This window comes from Myxine glutinosa, chromosome 2 (genome assembly GCF_964187855.1).
Source record: "Myxine glutinosa chromosome 2, kmMyxGlut1.1, whole genome shotgun sequence".
Taxonomy (NCBI): Eukaryota; Metazoa; Chordata; class Myxini; order Myxiniformes; family Myxinidae; genus Myxine; species Myxine glutinosa.
This window is the reverse complement of record NC_136262.1, coordinates 126,475,494-126,499,355: the sequence shown is the minus strand read 5'-3', so window position 1 is coordinate 126,499,355 and position 23,862 is coordinate 126,475,494. Positions and strand designations below refer to the sequence as shown.

Below are 23,862 nucleotides of genomic sequence, written 5' to 3'. Positions count from 1 at the left end.
TTCCCCCTCCATCCCTTCCCTTACCTCAAACGGCTACACAGCTGACTCTGCACGTGAAAAAGCTGAACGCCTCAACTCTGTGTTTGCCTCTAAATCTTGTGTCCCAAACCCATCTCTCTCTGTACACACCTTACCGAGTCGAACCCAGCTGCTCCTGGACTCTGTGTCCTCCTCTCCTGACAAGGTGGAGAAGTCTCTGTCAATCCTCGACTAGCAGTGTCCACGTGTTTTTTGTTTTTTTAACTCTCCCACTCCCATGCCTCCTCCCCCCCCCCAAGCCTTCTCTTTCCCACAGATCTCCCGATGTCCCTGCTCTCCATCTTGTTCTCCTGCTCCCTTTATCATGTTTTATGTGTCGGTTTAGATCTTTTTGTGATCAATGTTACTCTTACACGAGCCTTGACCTTGTATACAACCCCCCTCGCCCCCCTCCCAGCTGAAAGAGCCCTTCAACCTCCATTAGACTCAAGGTAAGTCTGCGAATGTCTTGATAGTTGATGGAAATTTTGTCGGCATGACCTGAGCCTTGGATAACTGGGTAGGCTGGAGGGTGGGGTTGGAGGGGGGGGGGGGGGAGGGGTTAGGGAAAACAGAGAAATCGATATTCAATACAGCACCCGTTTAACATATATCAAACCTGAAACGATTCCAAGTTTATTTAATTATTTTTGCAACAAGTGTGTTACAAGGCTGGGGAAGGGCAATGTTTGCTGAATAATACACGAAATGTTATATTTGACAGCTTTATCAAACCAGGGCTGCATCATCAGGATTGCAACGATAGCAAAAGGAATGTCGTAAATACATCACTGAGCTCCAAGTCAGACAAACAAAGCCCGTCTATGCGAGGTTAATCTTGTTTCAAAAACGAAAAGAAAGGGAGACGATGAAACTTTGCAGTTGAGAAAATAAACCAAACAGCGCCGCACCGTACTGAAGCCAAGTCGTGAATGCTAACGTACAGCAGAGGGAGTGGAAACTCATCACAGTGTGACAGTCGATGCAGCAGAACGTGAGGCATCGACCTCGCAGTTGGATCATTCCTATAGCTCGATCCCAACTGAGCCCTCTTTATTTCCAGGGGCACAGAATATATGCGCAAACAACGCCATCGAGATATTAACAGGATAAGAGGGAATCACAGATTATAAGGATATGTAATCAAACACCAATAAGTATGAACAGTGTATAGGTGTTTGCATATTAAAATATATTCCATCACTTTTCCCAAGAACTAAACACACACAAAAAAAAATTCTAATCCATGTTACATTCTCTAATTTGAACAAAACAAATTCTACAATAATTTTTTTTAAAGCCAAAAAAAAAGTTGGAAAATTATTGATTATGTACAACACAGGCATATAATAATGTACAGCTCCCAGGGAAGAAAAGTCTTCCACATTGCTAAATACGCTGCTCGTCCATCGGTAAAATTCCCAATTGGGGATGTGAAGATTGTTTCTTTTTTTTTCTTTTCTTTTTTTAAACAGTAACATTGGAATGCCGCTTAACAAAATAAACAACGGTTGCATCACAGCGAAAATGCTAACTATGAGCAAGCAAGCGAGCGAAAGAAATGGAATCGACACCTCGAACCTGTTTAATCTCCCAATTTGTCTCAGCGATGCCATTGCTGAAGTTTGTGGAATGGGTTCATTGAACAAAACGCCAAGTCAAACCAAAGGGAAAACAGGTATGACTCAACCCGATGGATGTGACGCCTGTGTCTCGTTTCACGTCACGTGGAGGTTTTGAGGGCAACTCCAAAAAAGTAGCTGAGCAACGAGGACCTCTCGATACGAAGTCGCTTTGTTGCAACTGCCACCGAAATTGCAAGCACATGCTGGGTAAAAGTTTTGCACAGGCTTTGATGAACTCCATTTTTCTTATCGTTCTAAGCTTGCATTTTACTTTCTTTTGGCCCAGTACCTGAAAGACAGTTGCCACCATAGGAGTTGCCCAACGCAGGGAGTTGAAAGGAGAAACAGTGCAAATGGCAGCGTAAAAGTCAAAAGCTGTTTTAAAAAAAATTAAAAAAATAAAATTAACTTTCGTGGACCGACAAGGACATTACAGGAAAACCAATGTCTGCCATTTCAGACCAGCACCAGAGATTAGTGGACCAGCCATTCGAAGAAGAAAATCACATACATCGAGAAAGAATCGAGGATGAATGACTTTCCAAAACATGAAGACATTTATCACATTAAAGGCAGCGAGGCGTAGCACGTCGGGTAATGGAAATGCATTTGGGGACAGTAAGTGGCAGTGTATCAAAACAAAAACATTTCATGTTCACAAATAAAACTACTTGTGGTTGAGAAGATCTGCATTTACAACGGAAATCACAAACTAGTATAGCTAGCTACCCAGTAAGCAGGGCTCAGGTCAAAGGTTTTCAAGGAGTCATTTAACATCGGGGACTGTACAGGTGCTAAGTATCCTCCCAAAGGTAGGGGTGGGGTGGAGTCACATTACTGCAATAAGCAGATGCTGAGACCTTATGGTGTTTTTATCATCACCTTGCACGTAACAGGGTGTGGGTGTGATACGGTTTTGATGAGCTGGTCTACCGTGAGCATGAGTGGACTTATCTACCAAATGTGAACTTGATCTATATTTGGCGTCATCATATAAATCAAGTTCCCATCGTAAAAATACGTGAACGTAACAAAAAGTATCAACACTAGGCTGTGCGAACATACACTATGCTGTATTAGCCTAGATGCTGATGGTACACCATATTGCACTTTGTTGTATGGTCTTTGTTGCACGATGCTCCATCATGCTGCATTGACCTGAGTTATGCTGCACTATACAAAAATATACTGTAATATGAGGGTGGTCAAAATGTTTCTAGCCAGAGGTAGAAAACATAATTTTCTCACAATTACTTGTTTTTCTTGAGTCCTCCACACTCCTTCCCCATGAATTTAATAAACTTGGTTCAGCGCTCCTGCAGCTTGGTGGTGGCAATCTATGGTGGCAATCCATGATTGGTGGTGGTGGCAATCAATCCAATCGTAATGCTATGGTGGCAATCCATGACTCATTCTCTCTCTCAAAGCGAGAATGATGTTTTTATTTTGGCGGTCAATTACCTGGACCGCTGCTTCTACTCCATGACCCTCTCCGACGACGACGAGCTGTACATACTTGGTGCTGCTTGCTTGTTTCTGGCTTGCAAGCTGCAAATGTCAAATCCTATTTCTATGGAAAAGCTGGTTAGGTGCACACCCAATCTGATCTCCAAACAGCAGTTGCTGGTGCGGTTTGAAGACCATCGTAGTTTAACACCACTGAAGCTGTTGATGTGTTCGCTAATGTGTCCCACTCTCACGTCCACCTCACCGTGCAGGACATGGAGAGGAAGGTCCTCACTTCCCAAGAATGAAAAGTTGCGGCGATTACTGCAACCGACTTTATGCAGCAGATCCTGTAGCGCCTACTCATCCCGACCGATGATATCTATCGATATCTATCGATATATCTCTATCTCTCTCTCTCTCTTTTTCATACTCTCTCTCTCTTTCATACTCTCTCTCTCTCTCTCTCTCTTTCATACTCTCTCTCTCTCTCTCTTTTTCATACTCTCTCTCTCTTTCATACTCTCTCTCTTTTTCATACTCCCTCTCGTACTCTCTCTCTCTCTTTTTCATACTCCCTCTCGTACTCTCTCTCTCTTTCTCTCTTTCATACTCTCTCTCTCTCTCTTTTGTACTCCCTCTCGTACTCTCCATCTCTCTTTTGTACTCCCTCTCGTACTCTCCATCTCTTCTCTTGTGTACTCCCTCTCGTACTCTCCATCTCTCTTTTGTACTCCCTCTCGTACTCTCCATCTCTCTTTTGTACTCCCTCTCGTACTCTCCATCTCTCTTTTGTACTCCCTCTCGTACTCTCCATCTCTCTTTTGTACTTTCTTTCATACTCTCTCTTTCATATTCTCTCTCTCATCCTTCTTGGATAGGAAACCTCCTTAATTTTTCCACCTTGCTTCTCTTAGAGATTAAAAAAAAAAGGTCTTCCACAACCATTGGACTCTCAAGACAGGACAAGACAAGACAAGACAAGACTCTCAAGACTCTCCCATCTCCCACTGGCAGAAGGTTAGTGGCTTCTGTTTTATAAAGCTTGCATCTGGCCTTGCTTCTCCTGCCCTATCCCTCCCAAAGCCACCCCAGGTCACACGCGTTGCTCAAGAAACCCTTACCTAATAACCCCTCACTTTGGTCTTTCAAATGCACTGCAAATCATCACCTCATGTGCTCACTCACAGTCTCTTATACATACACACAGATTATTTCACATTTTTCCCATTCAATTCCTCTCTGCCCTCTCGAGATATATTGCATCTCATATAAGTGTTACTCGTTTTTGTGTTATTCCTCCTTGTGCAAGTCCACCCCCACCCCACCACCCCAATACCTTTGATAGTTGTTAACCAGCTGCCCTTTGTCATTTAGCTTCTCCATGAGCCTAGACCCTAGTATTCAAAAGTTAAAAAAAGCAGATTGAAGGAGTCATATCTTGTGAATAGGTTGAATAGAAAGCAGTTCAAAGCCACAATCCGTTGCTGTGGTCACTGCAACCTGGGTTGTATATGATGATGCAGTGACCTGGAGCAGCAGCACTCAACTCAATATTCCACGGTGCTAATTTTTGATGGCTTTTCACAACTGCCACTGTTCATCAGCATAGTACTTCCAATTGTTTTGTCTTTTGGGAGGTGGTCAATCATGATCTCATCAGCATAGTACTTCCAATTGTTTTGTCTTTTGGGAGGTGGTCAATCATGATCACCTCTTCACTGTCCCAGAAAACACTGGCATGGCCATTCCAGCTGATGCCTTCTTCTTGAAATTCTGTTGACATGGAGAATGTGTGGGCTTCCATTGCAGGTTCTGCTGTTTGATCTCAGGATCAAAGTGGTGAATCCATGACTCATCCTGTGTCACAACCCTGCTCATGAAGTTGTCTGGGTTTACTGAAAACAGGCCAAGAAATTCCCTGGAAATGTCAAGTGGAGCTCTCTTCAGATCAGCAGTCAACATTCTGGTAGCCATTTTGATGAAAACTTTCTATTTCATGCCCAATGTTGCTTTGAGGATGGAATGCACTGACGTACTGCTGATGTACATTGTCTCAGCTGTGTGCCTAACCATTGATTTGTTTTTGTCATTCATTGAAAACTTGTGGACAGCATCAACGTTTTCTGGTGTGGTGGCCTCTTTGGGAAGTCTTGAACTCGGCTCATCCTCAGTACTGGTTCCTCCTTTACATAAATACAGCTGCCCAGGTTTTTTTCTTTATTTTTGGGAGGAAGCAGTGGCATACGAAGGGGCATCATCCCCCAATTGTTGCCACCATGTTCTGACAGATTTCCTTTTGGAGCAACCCTTTCTTATAGAGTACTTGATCATTGCTCTGATTTCAGTCTTCTCCATTTTTCCAAACTCCATTTACTGACTTGCATTGACTCTCTTGTGTACAAGTCCTGCAAATATAAAAAAAGGCCGTTTAAAAATAAACATCAAATTACGAGTGCTTTGATCTGTCAAATTGGGTGGTTCCTAAAATCATAGTAAAAGTGTGTGAGTGTGTGTGTGTCTGAACCTTACAGAATCGAAGACGGCTGTGGCCGGTCTTCATCAAATTTTGCATACATGCTGGGGGTACCCAGAGTCAGGCCATGGGCGCTAAATGATACTCCCCCTCGCGAGGATGGGGAGACACCGCGCTTTTCACCTGTGCACGAGGAACAATGCATGTGATTTACTGACTCCTGCCGGAGGGATGGGGTATTACTAGCCACGAAACAAAATAAATTTGCTCGACCGCCTTCCACCCCCTCCCCCTTCTTTCCCCAAGCCACTCCCTGAGGGAGTGTGTGTTTCTGGTATTGTTAATTATTAGATTAGGTTAAAAGTTTTGAAATTCCCATCTTATGTTGCATTAACCTACACTATGCTGTACTAACCTGCAACAAAGCATGATATATTGTATCTCGCATAAACTCGTGTTATTCTGTATTATCCCATACTCAATCACACACTGATAATAATAATCCACACACTCATATTCACATGCATGTGCACACTCACACTCTGACACACTCTCACATAAAATATAAACTCAAAATAGAACCTAAGAAGACATATTTGAAGCTTAAATGAGATGCATGGCAGTCATTCACATATTGCATGAAGTATGTGGGGGATCAGGGTGAGTGACGAGTGGACAAAGTGAGGTAAAGAGGGGATTGATGAAATAACATTCTATAGATGAGTCCACTCAAGCACACATCAGACCATCACTCGTGCGCACACACACACACAATCTCTCTCTTCTGCTGAAACTTTTAGGTCTTACCACCTACTTATTGCTGTGATATGATGCCCTTTACCCCTTTGGAGGATAATTAACACCTGGTAAATGATACCTGCACAGTCACAGATGTGGGCTATTCTGTGATCGAAATGACAGGCCTAAGCCTTGCCTGCTAGGCAGCTATACTAGTCGGTGTTGCCTTCATTTATGAATAAAAACATTTCCTGCCACAATATTTCCCTTCCCAATCACCGGTTGCCCTGCAGTGCTTATATAATCTCAACCAGAAAACTAAAAAGGATAATTCAGACAACAAATAACAAATAACAAACACTAACGTTAATATAATATTTTGCCAAAGGGGTATAAACAATAGATTTTTAAAATACAGGTAAAAATTGGAAAACATGAGAAATAAGCCATTGAAGTGCATTTATCTTTTGGACTGGAGAAATAATGAAAATTTACACAAGATGCATAAGAGGAACAGAAGCATTTGAAATGGAGGACAGAAGCTGGACAGGTGAAGAAAGGTTTCAAGTTAAGATTGTATGGCATTTGAGAAGTGAGAGTGTGAGTAATGGTTAAGAAAGTGACAGCAGAGGCAAAAGAACGACGATTGCCAATAAGTCAGTAGAAGTAAATCCTACAGATGATGGTGGTAAGTGGTACTAAAGTAATATCCTTTTCTGTCTGCTAGTCAGTGCGTGAGGTTGTGGAGTTGCAAAAGGTAGTTGCGTGTGTAGCCCTTGCCACACTCCTTACAGCGGTACGGCTTCTTTCCTGAGTGTGTCAAGCGGTGCCGCTTGAGGCTAGATGTGTAGGAGAATCGCATCCCACAGTCATCACAGCGGTGGGGCCGCTCACCACTATGGGTTTTCAGGTGCCGCGTGAGACTTTTCCGGTTCGACAAAAGCTTCCCGCAATGCCAGCACACGTGGGTGCACTTTAAACCATCAGAACCTGGTTCCGCCACAGATGCGGCATCCCACTGATCTCCCGACGGACCGGCCTGCTCCAAAGCCTCATCCACCTCCCAATCGCCAGGTGAGGGCGAAGATGCCTCCACTGCGGCGGCAGCAGTTTCGCCTCCACCCTCCATCGTTGCTGCATCTCTTTCCTCGAAGCCTTCCTGGTCAGGGTCGGTGAGAGCGTACGAAGGACCGCTATCATAGGGGTCATGGACATCCGAGAACGAGAGGGAACCACCTAGTGCCAAGACTGGGGTGGGGTAAAGAGAGAACATAATGTTTATCGTCACTGACAGCCATTTCACCATCAATAAGTTAAAAATGGCATTCATGAATTACCTTAATTATGCTACAAGATTCTCGAAAAACAAATATACAAAAGCCAGAGCATGACCAACATTATCCATCAATATGCCAAAGATACACACAAATAAATACCGGTACTCAGAAAGAAAAAAAAATCACTCCATAACTAAATGTTTGATAATATCATCTGAGAGATAATTAAGAGAGAGTTCATAGAACACCTTACCTGATGCCGTCTTGAGAAACAACGACATGCAAGGGTTTTGCGAACAGCAAATTTGATTGGTCGAGACTTGAGATGGTTGTAAATGCCGTAATATATTGTCCAAATACTGCTAAACACAAGGTTTTTCAAAGTGCCAAAAAGGTGATTTGTGTTCCAAAGTGTTCAAGTAAATAAATCAATTAAAATAAAATGATGATTTTTAAGGTTGGAGAAAAATTTTGATCAATTGTTTGATCCTTTCTGACATTCTTAAAAACAGTAAGTTTCCAAAAGGGGTAAAACTACACCAAAAGAGGAAGTTTGTGCTCTCAGGTGCTATCTACATAATACGTGGCAGAGAAGGGGATTCTGAAGAATGTTTTTTCAAGGAAAAAGGTAAGAGAGAGAAAATGGAAAGGAAGTTGAGAGAAGATGAGAGTTGGAGGATAAAGAAATAATAAATTCCAAGGTTTTATGAAAGGCCCATCAAAAGTATCGATTAGATCAGAAAGAAATGCTCATTGTCAAAGAAAATAATTGTTATATTATCTTCAAGCCGTGGATATAATGCAGGACCAATAAACTCAGCAATTGTACAGTTTCAGTACAAAACTGGCACTGGTTATTTTGCAACCGTAGTCCGTCCGTGTGTCCGATCCGATCGTGTCCGTCCGTGTGTGTGTTTGTGAACAAGATATCTGGAAAAGTTCTGAATGGATTTGGATGAAAGTTGGTGGGATGATTGCCCTTGGGATGAGGAAGAATTGATTAGTTTTTGGTGAAGCTCAGGATATTATTCTGGATCCAGGAATTTTTTTGGGGAATTTTTTTTCTGTTTTACTGCACTGAAGCTTTTATTCTTATTCTTCAATGATGTTTTTCTCCTCTAATTCCGAGATATATCAAAATTAATTCTCTGACAGGGCCTACTTTCTTTTTCATTTATTGTTTTGGGGAGAGGGGATGTTAAACAAAACGTATTATTCCAACTTGACCCATGGCGGGAGTATGCGCTCTGCTGAGAGGCGTTCTAGTTTACATCATGTGAAGTATAATTTTCCTCATGCTGTAAAAGCTTGACATCAGCGAGACACTCGACATCCACCGATTCTGAAATGCTCATTCAGATAATTATTTCTACTTTAGAATCACGCCGCGTGCTGATAAAACCATACCTCAAATGTATTTATACACCGAGTAAAATTGATGCTCAATTTCAGATGGACACGAAACTCCTTCATAAACCTGAGAATGATGATGTCATTCGAGTTGTACAACTTATATATTCTAACAGAAGGAAAAATAAAAAGGGTCATAAAACAGGAAATGATACTTCGTTAATTTCTCCATTTCAGTGGAGACAAACTTGCATCAAACTCGCAGGTCTATGGCTTTCTGTGAAAAGCACGTGACGATTCATCGCCAATCGTCGACTAGCAATGCGGAGACAAAGCCGTTTACTCAGAAATTACTGAGAATGTCATTGTGTAGCATTTTATTTCAATATGATCAAAGGCTTGAAGTTTTGCTACCACATACACACACGGACATACAGACGGATATTAGTGACAACACGAGACTATTAGATGAGACAAAGACAGCCACTGAGCTTGAGGGAAGTAACGTCACTTCCCAGGGTATTCTGAAAATTAGCCAATTAGACTTGTGCTCCACATTCAAATATACAGTCACGTGAAAAAGTAAGTACACCCCATGTAAAGTTTTGACTTTTTCAACATATTTCAACATACGCCTGCCAAATGTGAGGCCAGCATTTGATCTTCATTTCAGCAATATTGACAGATAAAGGTGATACAATATAACAAATATCATGAAACATTTACATTTTGTAGTCCATTGTATCATTTAAATAAACATAAATGCAAATTTCGCATGTGGAAAAAGTAAGTACACCCTTACATTTATCACTACTTCAAATACCTAAAATTAGAATCAGGTGCACCAGCTCAGGTGCAAATGATTAGAACATCATTAGAGAGGATCTTGGAGGAACCTGTCTTATTTAAACCTCAGACATTTAGTTTGGTTTGCTCTTTGTTGTTGAAGTGTGCGGTCATCACCATGCCTCGATCAAAAGAGCTCTCTGAGGCCTTCAGAAAGAAGGTTATAGATGCCGACGAGTCTGGGAAGGGATTTAAAAAGATCTCCAAACAATTTGAAATCAATCATTCGACTGTCCGGAAGATCATCCACAAGTGGAGAAGATTTCAAACAACTGCCAACTTGTTCAGGCCAGGCCGCCCCAGCAAGTTAAGCCCGAGAGCAGACCGCAAGATGTTGAAAGAAGTGTAAGAACCCCAGAATGTCATCACGGGACCTACAGGTAGCTCTTGCCACTGTTGATGTCAAAGTGCACGAGTCTACCATTAGAAAGAGGCTGCACAAATTTGATCTACATGGGAGGTGTGCCAGGAGGAAACCTTTGCTGTCCAGAAAGAACATCAGGGCAAGACTGAAGTTTGCCAACAAACACCTAGGCAAAGACCAGCACTTCTGGAACAATGTGCTCTGGACAGATGAGTCAAAGGTAGAGCTATTTGGCCACAGTACCAGAAGACATGTTTGGCGAAAACCAAAGACAGCATTTGAACACAAGAACCTGATACCAACTGTAAAGCATGGTGGTGGAAATATTATGGTTTGGGGCAGCTTTGCTGCATCACGGCCTGGGCAGCTCACCATCATAGAATCCACTATGAATTCTTCATTGTACCAGAGGGTGCTTGAGGATAATGTGAGGCCATCTGTCGGAAAGTTGAAGCTCAACCGAAGGTGGACCTTGCAACATGACAATGACCCTAAACATACCAGTAAATCCACCAAGGAATGGCTGAAAAGAAAGACATGGACGGTTCTGGAATGGCCACGTCAAAGCCCGGATCTAAATCCCATGGAGATGTTGTGGGGGGATTTGAAATGAGCTGTGCATGCAAGAAATCCCTCAAACATCGCACAGCTGAAAGAAATCTGCATGGAGGAGTGGGCAAAAATTTCTCCCAGTCGATGTCAGAGACTGGTAGGCAGTTATAAGAAACGCCTACTTGAGTTTGTTTCTGCCAAAGGGGGCAATACCACCTATTAGAGCCAAGGGTGTACTTACTTTTTCCACATGCGAAATTTGCATTTACATTTATTTAAATTATACAATGGACTACAAAATGTAAATGTTTCATGATATTTGTTATATTATATCACCTTTATCTATCAATATTGTTGAAATGAAGATCAAATAGCTGTATGTTGAAATATGTTGAAAAAGTCAAAACTTTACATGGGGTGTACTTACTTTTTCACGTGACTGTACGCCGAAAAATATGGTACATCGAACAAGAACGGCACTCTTCAACGTCGCGATGTTGACCGATATGCCTCCATCCACATTATTACATCGTTACACGTACTTGTACCAAGTTTGATATAAATCCCTTCAGCTGTCATCAAGTATCATATTTGTACCTGACATGACCTCTGACCTTTGAAACCGAAATCTAATCAGTTCCTATTTGCATCATCTTACTATAATTCACCAAATATCTGTCTGTTCCCAGGTACCGCAAAAACGGCTGAACCAATGGCAACGAAATTTTGGGTGAGTACTCCTGGGACCACCTGGAGTAAAATAGTCTATATTGTCTTCCAATTTTTTCCCCCAATTTTCAAATTCTTCCAATTTTCCAGTTTTTCCAAACACGATGGAATAATATGTACCGATATAAACAATGATGTGGCTTTTTTTGAAATTCTACAAATACTGTTTAGATTTTGATGATTTGCGTGTGATATGGATTTAACGGATGTTTATAGAAATCGTTTAGAATTTAAAAAAATCCTTCAATTTCTGATATTTTGCCTTTTCATTTGGACGTCCCAATTGAAGCCCCGCCCATAGGGCAGGTACCGTTGCTAATAATATAAATACATACGTTCACCAAATTTGGTCAAAGTCCCATCACTGGTTCACAAGTTAGGCAGAAACAGAATGTTTACCTCACGGGACCTTTAATCTTTGACATCTTGACCCCATAATCTAATCAGTTAACCTTTGCATCATTATACATACCTGTACAAAGTTAGACTTGAATCCCTGCAGCCATTCTTAACTTATTGCAGGAACGAAAACCTATCACAGACGGACGCATGGACAGACAGCTGGATGGACAACCTGAAAACATAATGCCTGCGGCAACTTTGTCGGTGGAGGCATAAATAATTGTTGACCAGACACGATCAAATGCAAAATGTTGAATTTGGACGGCCCTCAAATCTTTAACATAATAAACAACTACATTTTTTGGAAGAAACACCTGTTCTTACCAGATGTGTATCATTTGAAATAAATTCATCTGCCAAATACAAATAGCTAAATTACGCTTGCATTTATCATACTGAGAACACTTCATTGTTCATATATCCTTCAGAGCCTAATACATGATTTGCACCAACTCTGTAACCAATCACAGTACAGCACTTTAAAGAGAAGGATGGTTTTCTCTGTGCACTCTCTCTGGATTGAGCATGCCAGTCAGTTTACATTTTGTATCCCACTGATGAGCCGTATTTGCATCCGGATCTTCACCAAAATCCAATCAATTCAGCTTTAGCACACACCCAACCTGTCCACCATATTTTGACCAAATTCGTCCATCACTTTTTGAGATATCCTGCTCACAGGCAGCCACACAGACAGGGGTGAAAGCATAAGTGGTGGATGCAATAAATCAGAAAATATGCTACTTTCACATCTATATCACACATCTATATCACCTCATATTTTGTTGAAAGAGATGACTTACCAGTTAACATTAAAAATTCCCAGGCAGCTGAAGTAGTCACCAGTGACCGAATTAAAATATGCTGTATTCTTGACAATCATGACCAAAAATATTTGATTTGACTCAAACCAATGGGAACCCAACTTTACATCGCTATTGCTTGTGCAATTCGACAAGACAGTGATTCGGTAATGGTGGGGAAAAAAAGTCTTATTTGTGTCACTCTTAGACACGTCTAATACAGATTTTGTCTTATTATTTGTCTTATTTGTGTCACCCTTAGACACGTCAACGAGACGCTTATTCAGAAAACCATGGGCCGTGACGATTATCTCTCAACATTACATGTTAAACTGGAATGGCACATGGTGGAGATCGTACCTTTTTGAATCGTACCTTCCGCCAGGCTGAACAGTTTACGTTTTGAATTTCACTGATAGGCCAGATCTGGAACTGGACCTGAACAAAAATGTAATCGGCTTGTTCTTGTCGCCGAACCAACTCATCCACCTAGTTTTGGCATAACTCGTTCACATTTTGAAACATCATGCTATATATAGTTTTTGTCCCTATCACTTAATGGTGAAGAATCACTCGATAATTAAATAATTCTCGTTTCCGAATCCATATTTAGATCTTCACCAAAATTGAACTAATTCTTCCTTGTCAAACACCCAACCTGTCCACCAGGTTTTGTCCGAATCCATCGACAACTTTTTTAGATATCCTGCTATGTATCGTTTTTGGTCCTATCTCCCAATGGTGAAGAATCACTTAACAATTCTACTAGATGGATCCGAATCCGAATCTTCACCAAAATCTAATCATTTAGTCCCTGTCACATATGCTACATCTCTGCCAAATTTCGTCCGAATCCGTCCACAACTTTTTGAGATATCTTGTTCACAAACACAGACAGACAAACAAACAGACAGGGGTGAAAACATAAACTCCATCCATTTTCGGTGTCGGAGGTAACTAGAACGGCACTTGATAGGGCACGTCCCTCTGCCAGGCTGAACAGTTAACGCTTTGGATCCCACTGATAGGTCGGAACTGGATCTGGATCTGACCCAAAATCTAATTGACTTGTTCTTGTTACCTAACGAACTCATCCTCCTAGTTTTATCACAAATCATCCACAACTATTTGAAATATCATGCTATGTATCGTTTTGGCCCTATCACTCAATGGTAAAGAATAACTTTTAAAATCACATATTTGGATCTTCACCAAAATCGAATCGTTTTGCCCTTGTCACACACCCAACATGTCCACCAAATTTCGTCTGAATCTGCCCACAACTTTTTGATATATCCTGTTCACAGGCAGACAAACAAAAACAGACAGACAGGAGTGAAAACATAACGTCCATCCACCTTTGGTGGCAGATGAAAAAAAAGATGAAAACAAGTTCAGTTACATTTAAAGTCCACCGCTCCCATGCCAAATAAATAAATATCCTCCTGCACGGCATTGCCGGGGTGCCTTCGGCGCCTGGCAATACCGCCCTGCAGCTCATAGAGACTGTATTGGGAGGGAGAGGTGTACAATTTATAATTGATTGATTAATTGCATAATTTAAATCAACAAATAATGATCATAAAATATTTTCTTAATCAATTGGATAATAGCATACCTAAACCAACAGTGCTTCATCCGAAGCTGTAACTTTTTGAAAATGTATTAAATAAGTCATTAATCGAAAAAACTAAATAATTAATTGATGAATCAACAAATAATTGATCAATAAGTGATTAAACAATAAATCTAAAATATACTTTATAGCCGCATCACTTGGTCACTGTCGTGTCCAAATATTACCTTCCTAGCTCAAAAGGTGCCTGAGATATTGCCCAGATTAGAAAGAAAATAAATAAATGATTAAGAATAAAAATAAATAAATAATAATCATTAAATAATTGATCAATTGGCTAATAGAATACCTAAACCACCACCGTTTCATCCGAATCATTAACTTAAAAAAACAAATTAATTAAGTCATTCATTGAATAATTAAATAATTAATCGATTAATTAATAAATCAAAAATAGCGTTTACAGCCAAATCACTTGGTCATTGTCATGTCCAAATATCAGCTTCCTAGCTCAAAAGGTGCCTGAGATAATGCCCAGAAGAGAAAGGAAATAAATAAGTACTTAATTAATCGATAATAATTAAATAACTAATCAATTAATTGATTAATCAAAAAACAAAAAAATACTGTTTTTGCCAAAGCACGTGCTCACTATTGTGCCAAAATTTCAGCTTCCTAGCTCAAAGGATGGCTCAGATATCACCCGGACAAGCAAACAAGCAAACAAGAAAACAAGTACAGATACATTCAAAGTACACCGCCCCCATGCCAAATAATTAAATATCCTACAGCGCGGCATTGCTGGGGTGCCTCAGGCGCCCGGCAATACCGCAGTGCAGCTCATAGAGACTGCATTGGGAGGGAGAGGTGTACAATAATTGATTGATTAATTGTATAATTAAAATAAATAAAAGATTATCACAAAATATTTTCTTAATCAATTGGCTAATAGCATAACTAAACCACTTGTGCTTCATCCAAAGATATATCTTTTAGAAATTTAATTAAATGTCATTAATAAAAAATTAAATAATTAATTGATTAATCTATTTATATATACTAGGGCATGCCCGTACTATATATATATCTAAAATTATATCCCCCCCCCTCTATTTACATGAAATGGTTTGGTCCATTCGCAAAGCCAAAGCGAACGGCTTGCGAGTACGGTGACAATCCCCCCCCTCTATTTACATGAAATGGTTTGGTCCAAAGCGAACGGCTTGCGAGTACGGTGACAATCCCCCCCCTCTATTTACATGAAATGGTTTGGTCCAAAGCGAACGGCTTGCGAGTACGGTGACAATCCCCCCCCCCCCCTCTATTTACATGAAATGGTTTGGTCCAAAGCGAACGGCTTGCGGAGTTTGGTAAAGAAATCGCCATAGCGTGCACAAACGCGCAGGAAAGCGAAAGAATCGCAAATTAGTTTTAATTAGTTTTAAAACATAGTTTAACGCCAACATAGCGGCAACATAGTTTGCCAACGGGAAATAAATGAATACGCTCTCAAATGTGCCGTCCGAGGCAGAGTCTGTTCGCCACGTTCGGCACACGTGATAGCTCGCTGCTCTCTGATTGGTTGAATCGTTTTTTGGACATAGCTCGGTAACTACTTCTCCGATTAATATGAAACCTTGAAAAGGCACATCCTCAGGTCCCCAGCAATATACCTGGCAAGTTTCAAGTATATCGGACCCGTGGTTGTCGAGAAACAGCGGTCACAGACAGACACACAGAGATTACTGGCATTATAGATAGATAAAACACAGTTTGTGTGTGTGTGTGTGTGTGTGTGTGTGTGTGTGTGTGTGTGTGTGTGTGTGTGTGTAATGTTACCGATAGACTCCTAAACGGAGAGGCTTACGTGCTTGATATTTGGCATAGACATGGCCATTGAGCCTGGGACGAACATGGCCGAACTCAAAATATTTGACGATCCATATTTTTTATTCATATTTACCTCAGCGCATTTCAGCGCACGGAATCAACGGAATCAGAGCAGGTGGGCGCTGATTCGCTCAGAGCGATCACGCTATGAACGCTATGACGCTATGAACGATATGAACGCTATGACGCTATGAAAAAAAGAATTGCTATGACGCTCAGAGCTCGCACGTGATGACGCTATGACGCTATGAACGCTATGACGCTATGAACGATATGACGCTATGACGCTATGAAAAAAAAATCGCTATGACGCTATGACGCTATGAACGCTATGACGCTATGAAAAAAAAAATCGCTATGACGCTATGACGCTATGAACACTATGACGCTATGAACGATATGACAAAAAAAAATCGCTATGACGCTATGAAACGCTATGAACACTATGATGCTATGATGCTATGAAAAAAAAAAATCGCTCGCTTTGCCAAGGGGCTCGCTCCCCCCCCCCCCCCCACCCCCGTTCCCCTCCCCTCCCCCTCCCCCGCCCGGCAATGCCGGGTACTTCTGCTAGTCAATAAATAATTAAACGATTAAATGATTAATCAATAAATCAAAAATATCCTTGATAGCCATAGCACATGACTTGGTCACTGTCATGTCCAAATATTAGCTTCTTAGCTCAAAAGGTGCCTGATATTGGCCAAATGAGAAAGAAAATAAATAAATGATTAATAATGAAAATAAATAAATAAGAATCATTAAAAAATTAAATTATTAATCAATTCGGTCATAGAACACATAAACCACCACCATTTCATCAAAATCTGTAACTTAAAAATAATTTTTTTTTTAGTCATTAATCGAATAATTAAATAATTAATCGATTAATTGATTTATTGATTAATCAATCAATCAAAAATAGCCTCTGCAGCCAAATCACCTGGTCATTGGCATGTCCAAATATCAGCTTCCTAACTCAAAAGGTGCCTGAGTTAATGGTCAGAAGAGAAAGGAAATCTAATTAATTAAATAAGTACTTAATTAATCGCTAATAATTAAATAACTCCTCAATTAATTGATTAATCAAAAAACAAAAAATACGGTTTTTGACAAAGGACTTGCTCACTATTGTGCCGACATTTCAGCTTCCTAGCTCAAAGGGTGGTTGAGATATCACCCGGACAAACAAGAAAGAAAGAAAGCAAGAAAACAACCAGAGTGAAAACCGAGTACTCCCTTTCAGCGTGCATCACTGCCGAGCCCCCTTCGGTGCCCGGCAATGACGGTATGCAGCATCTGAGGGTGGCATAGCAAAGGTGCGGTGTACAACAAACAAGAAAACAAGAAAACAAGAAAGCAAGAAAACAAGAAAACAAACAACCAGAGTGAAAACTGAGTACTCCCTTTCAGTGCGCGTCATGTCGGACCCCCTTCGGTGCCCAGCAATGACATCATGCAGTGCCTGGAGATGGCAATTGAAAGGAGCGGTGTACAAAGAAAACAAGAGGGAGAATTGCTTTGCAATACATTTCCCCTACCGGTCCCAATGAATGTTCTTATTCCAAGCAAAAAGTGCATAACTATGTGAAAAATTGGCGAAATGCCCCGGAACTCAAGCTTGTACCCAGCTTTATCAAACTAATAAAGCCATGTACCAAGTTTCAGTTGAATATGTTAAAGGGTATGGAGAAAAGTCCAGAACACCAAAGGTGGGAAGGGCAGACAGAGGGCAAACATATAGTACCCTACAGGTAGGGAACAAATAAGAAAAGTGAAAATGAGAAACTTGTGCACGCAGCATAAATAAAGTATGTAAAATGTCACAGGAAGAAGTACAAGTGAGTACAATATGTGAAAATGAAAATTCTATCACATCCAGTTTTATTTTTTTCACTCTTTCCAGCTTGTAAATTTTGTTTTAAATCACAAGTGCGATCTCATCCTCGTCTTGCTGTCGAAGTGCCGCAGCAGTTTATAGACCAATACGTGCTCCCGTAGGCAAAGTGATGACCCCTATTCTTAACTCATGCAAGGATTTTGGAACGCAGGCGACTGTGTACGAAGGTTATACCACGCAATCTCAAATATATAAACTGCAAATGAGACAGCCGACTCAATTTCCCCTCCAAAGCACATTGTGTTCTGCTCCCCTCCCCCTTCTCTCAAACAGGCACGTTATTAACCAAGTTAACTTTACTTGCAAACCAAGTCTCATAGCTCTAATTAAAGTGTGATAATTTTATTTTTCTCAGAACTTCAATTGTAAATGCAATGTAGGACAAGGAAGTGAAAACAAATAAACACATAATTGTCAGCATGGCTGTTAAATCAAGAAATGTTGGCAATAGATTCAAGTAACTGAAAAGGTTTTGCACCTGTGAGCTTAAAGTCCCACTGTTCACTATATTCAACTAGAACAATGTGACCGTGTCGCCAATATTCCTCCGCATAGTCCCACAATGGGTAGATGCCTGCACTCTGCATATGTAAGTTTTGTGTTGATTCGATAAGGTTGTTTTTCTATCCAAGATGGCTGCCAAACCACATGACATATGACATCATCATTTTCAAACTATCTGCAACAGTGCTGTTAGATGATATTTGTAAAATTTGTAAAATTAATATTTTCCTTCAATCCAAAATGGCTGCCAAACAATGTGACCTATGATGTCATAAATTTAATATTTCAATACAAATGGGTCAGAGATCATGTGCAAGCAATTTCAGATTTTTAGGATAAGGAATTTGATTAAAACATTTTTAGCTGGTATACCACTTCACCTATGATGTCGTCATTATCATGCTTTTGTTCCCCATTGTGTGTACTTGACAATGTGCCAAGTTAAAAAAATTTCCATTCAGCAGTTTCCGAGAATTAAAAAAAAAAATTATTTGCTTTGAATCCAAGGTGGCTGCCATACCACGTGACCTATGACGTCACAATTATCATAAAAACATTCTGCATGGGTGTCACTCCTACCCTGAAAGTTTCGTCTCAATCGGACATATGGTTGCTGAGAAAAACGAGGTTTAGCCCGGACGGACGGACATACGGACGGACAACCCGAAAACATATGCCTCTGGCGACTTTGTCGGCGGAGGCATAAAAAGAACATGTATGTGATAAGAAGGTAATATTTACCAAAAATAAATCAACGCATGCAACAAATGTTTTTTTGCGCTTGTGAAACGGGAAGTCACTTTATAACTAACTATAATTAAGATTATAATAATATGTAAGAAAAAGCAGGTGCTTTGGAACACCTTTAGAGAACTGGTCATTATGAGCTATTGTTCAGAAGATTATTCCATTTAATTTACTCTCCTATGTTAAAAGGAAGGGGTTTCAATAAGGCCTCAAAAGAGCTTTATGTTGTTACAAAATCAATTTTCCAGGACAAACAACACGCGTACTTGAATTTTTATAACAAGCAACCATTCATCAGCTAAATCTCAATACTCGAATTGGTTTTCTGGCCAATTTTACAATATATAACGTGTTGTCGTTTTGTATGAGGTCACTATTTATGGCAAAAGAAGAGCTGACAGGATAGCCCAATGCAGTGATCCCCAACATCATCAGGCCCTTGGGCGCCAACACCTGGCAAGTAACACCTTGCAAGCAACATCATATTTTCTGGGGAAAGCCAAATATAGGGCCCTAAGTCACAAAACGTTATATATGTATGTGTTAATGATACAACCATAACTGTGATTGGTGAGGAGGCCAGGTCGAGTCCCATTATGGCTATTCCTACATTATCTGGAACTAACAAGAGCCATCTGCCTCATGGACAAATTGACTTCCGCTCTACCAATCACAACCAGGATAGTATGGCGGATAAGCTCTCATATTATAACAATTGTGCATTTTATGAGAAAAGCATGAAATTTCTAACATAGTTAGTGCATACCATAAGGTTTATTTTCAGATGTGGAGGGAAGTCAGATTTGACCTCTGAGGACCGTGAGAGGTCAAATCCAAAATGGCTGCCAGTCCATCGGGTCTAATGTTCAAACGCACTTAATTTTGGAACCAAACAGTGTAGAAAAACATTTTAGGTGTCATTTCAAACTAAATTGGGGATGCCCATTCATTTGGTGATACTTTTGAGATCGCCAGAACTCAAGGACATGCATTTAGGTCAAGGTCAAATTACGTTAAATATCTATTTTTATGATACTGCAGTTGGAACTGCTATTGGAAAAAGTTCATTTGAACTTTTAAACTTTATTTTTTCAGGTACAGAACACCAGGGATAGGTACAGAACACCCAAAGACCCGAAATGATGAAAAAAAGTGTTTACACTGCAAGGAATGATGCAATAACCTCTGAAAAAATAACTGTAGTTAACCAAGTATGTCCACAAAAGCTTACATTAAATCAAGTGCAATGATGAAAATTGGTAATGATCAAAATCTAACAGTCTCCAGAACAGAATCACAGTGCAGTGCACTTGAGTGCAGCTTTGGCACACTTGCAGCATCCATAGTCAGACAGATAGGTGTATCCATCATAAGAATTGTGGGTTTAGACGTACAAGCATGAAATTTGGCACAGTCATAGATAATAATCTAATGAATAATTCCAGATATGGACCCACCGCGAAAACGTCCTATGGTAGCCATGGTGGCCATTTTACAAAATGGCCGTTTTGACCGCGATTATTTTTTACCGGACGACACAAATGCTTCTTTATGTTCTAATGAAATGACTCTAGATACACATATATGCCATAATTGTATTCTCCAAATGACCACAATTTGCATTTGTGTTGCCAGCAATGTCAATTAACCCACCAAGCACTGTAACGGTAACTTATATTACTAGATAGTTCCAGTTTGATCTTGTTTATACGTCACAATTTTCTCCACCACACTGGCACAAAGCGGTACATTTCAAACTAGCTTGTTTGCACTTGCATCGTCCCTTGCAACCCTTTTTGCATTTACAACAAATCAGCTCCCTTGATGAAATGCTGGCGTCAGGAAGCATGGACCACAGGGGTTTCCAGTTGTGGGGATCGATCCATCCCCAATCCCCAGGTGAGGGCAGATCCATAACAACCTTGAGCATGTTTCCCCAGCAGTGGCCACCCGTGTACACAGCCCTCTTGATTTGTTGTACCAGGGCTCCTCTGGTAGGGGGAATAGCTTGCATGGCTCGTCCTTTCTTCGTGAACAGTGCCTGTCGAGCTTCGTCTATGTTGACGAGATTGCTGGTGCAATCGTAGAGAAGAATGGTGAACCGCTCGAGCACTGCCACAACGTCATCAGAGATGTCTGCTGTCCCCGTGGAGAGATGAACTAACGCTGGCGTCAATTCGTCAAATACTTTCCAGGTATCCCAGGCTGTATTCTTGCCCCGTGTATTAAATGACGAGACTGTGTCACACCCTGTGTATGCATGGAACATCGGGAGGGCCTGTGACTTATCTGGTCCGAGGAATGCTGCAATTTCATGTGCTGGAATATACCTGAAGTGCTGGCCTGTCCCAAAGGCCACCCAAAGCTCCTGGATTTTGAGTTTGGTTGTTGCTGCCACAGCCAATACCACTATATCTGTATCCACCATACGCAGAAGAATTTTCTGAAATCCATCACGGACTGCATCCGCGAGATGTATCATCATTCGTGTCTCAGCCTCCTCATGGTCACATGGGGCAAGATGACTGGTGTCGCGTGCGGGAATGCACGTCACATCTGAACCATCCGTGGTTTCTATCTGCTTATCTGATACAAGATGTGTGATGTGTTTTGTCAAGAAGGCAAACAGTTCTGTTTTGTTTGCATCAATTCTCAGGAACTGCTGCCAATTTCCTGGAAGAACAGTGGATCCGTCAACTCTCCTTCGAATGCCTTTCCCACGTTTGTCCCTGGCTTGAGATTTCAGGCTGTTGTCACGGTACTGGTCCCAGACTATATCCACATGACAGGCTCTTTGCAAGTGACCTTGTATGTGTGGCAAGAATACTTTCAGCGCATAATCATCAAAGGTTTTGGCAGCAACTGGTTTCAGAACGTTCACCAACACTGCCCCGTCAAGGATAGTGACGTCAGTATCTGGTTTTGGAGCATCACCTCTGACCTCTGCGCAACTCTCTAGACACACCAATAGATCTGATTTGGTTCCCAGTCGTAACTTCCCAAGCTGAGATAAAGACGGGGGACATTTTGTAAAATGGCCGCCACGGCTACCATAGGACGTTTTCGCGGTGGGTCCATATCTGGAATTATTCATTAGACTATTATCTATGACTGTGCCAAATTTCATGCTTGTACGTATAAACCCACAATTGTTACACCTATCTGCCTGACTACCAGTGCACCCTTTCTTGCAGCCACAGGGGATCAATTCATGGCACGATTTTGATGCTTCAGGGAGAGTGGTCCAAAGAGGCTGCCATCCAGTTGTCTCCTTTGTCCAGCCCCAGTCGGATGGGTCTGGCATCTCTGGATCCATGACCAATGCCTGGATCCAACAGTTGGCCTGGTAGCAAGTGCGCTTGATGTGTTGCTTGAGTGCTGCCTGGGTTGGAGGAATGTTCTCTAGAGTTCTACACTTCTGTGTGAAGAGCTGTTTCCTGGCATCATTCACTTCCCTGCTCTCACTGGTTCTGTTGTACATCAGCACCACAAATCGCTCTAGCAGTAACATTGAGCCTTCACTGACCTCAATTGGCATGCCTAGGAGTTCATTGAAAGCATCATTCACCTCTGGGAAAGACTTCCAAGTTTCACAGGTAGTCTTCTTTCCTCTGCCAGCGAATGCAGATACAGTATCACACCCGGTGAAATGAATAACCCAAATGAATGGGCATCCCCAATTTAGTTGGAAATGACACCTATAATGTTTTTCTACACTATTTGGTTCCAAAATTAAGCGTGTTTGAACATTGGACTCGGTGGACTGGTGGCCATTTTGGATTTGACCTCTCACGGTCCTCCGAGGTCAAATCTGACTTCCCTCCACATCTGAAAATAAACCTTATGGTATGCACGAACTATGTCAGAAATTTCATGCTTTTCTCATAAAATGCACAATTGTTGTTATCCACTGTACTAGGAGGCATTGCCATTATTTTAAGCAGTAGGGAGCACAAAAATAAATTAAGTTATCCAACCTGGACGAGCGCCGTGACGACACCGTCAATACGCCGTCATGACTGCAGCCTCAGGAGGGCTCTCGCAGTCCAAATATGTCACTGTCAAAGCTGTAACCAAGCAGATGAAAAGCAGAGCTGCTGACCAGTTTCGCATATATACACAAAGAATTAAGTTAAGCACCCCCCCCCGTTTTTTTACAACCTCGCACATTACAAGTTTGTTGTCGTCAAAACAGTGTAATATACCCATGTTATTGCTATATTTTCTGGAGAAGTGATATTATGGTCACATAAAAACATAACAATCATGCCGTTGTCAATATTATATTCTGAATAATTTAAGGTGAAATTTTTTGGGAATTTTAGGCATATTTTCACCTCAATTTAAGTATGGAGCTATAGGTCCATCACGGACAGTGTGGATGACGTTTATGTTTTCTAACGTACAGTCATTGTTCTGAGAAGACCTCTAGCGATCTTTGCGTCAATAACGTGTGTAGGACCCACGTGATCGGATCACTGACTCAACCCTACGTCTCATAGACCCTGTAAGCCGTCGTATGCGTTGCTGTGGCAGGTTGTTCCATTCCCGATGTAATGCACGTTCCAATTCATCCAGATTGGCTATTGGAGGGACCATCTTCGCAATTTGTCGTCCCA

The 23,862-nt window shown here is 41.1% G+C and overlaps 1 protein-coding gene across 2 annotated transcripts in view; it reads right to left on the bottom strand.

The window, feature by feature from the left end:
* Positions 1–641: 641 nt before the first annotated feature.
* The window catches only part of LOC137421287 (uncharacterized), a 153,159-nt gene continuing 129,938 nt past the window's right edge, over positions 642–23,862 (bottom strand). For both annotated transcript variants that reach the window (XM_068107182.2, XM_068107183.2), the window contains exons 8-10: positions 7,096–7,551; positions 5,622–5,748; positions 642–5,497 (exon numbers count right to left, since the gene is read on the bottom strand). In XM_068107182.2, coding sequence (XP_067963283.2) covers positions 5,434–5,497; positions 5,622–5,748; positions 7,096–7,551 — 647 coding nt within the window. In that variant the 3' untranslated portion in view covers positions 642–5,433. The remainder of the gene's footprint in view (positions 5,498–5,621; positions 5,749–7,095; positions 7,552–23,862) is intronic.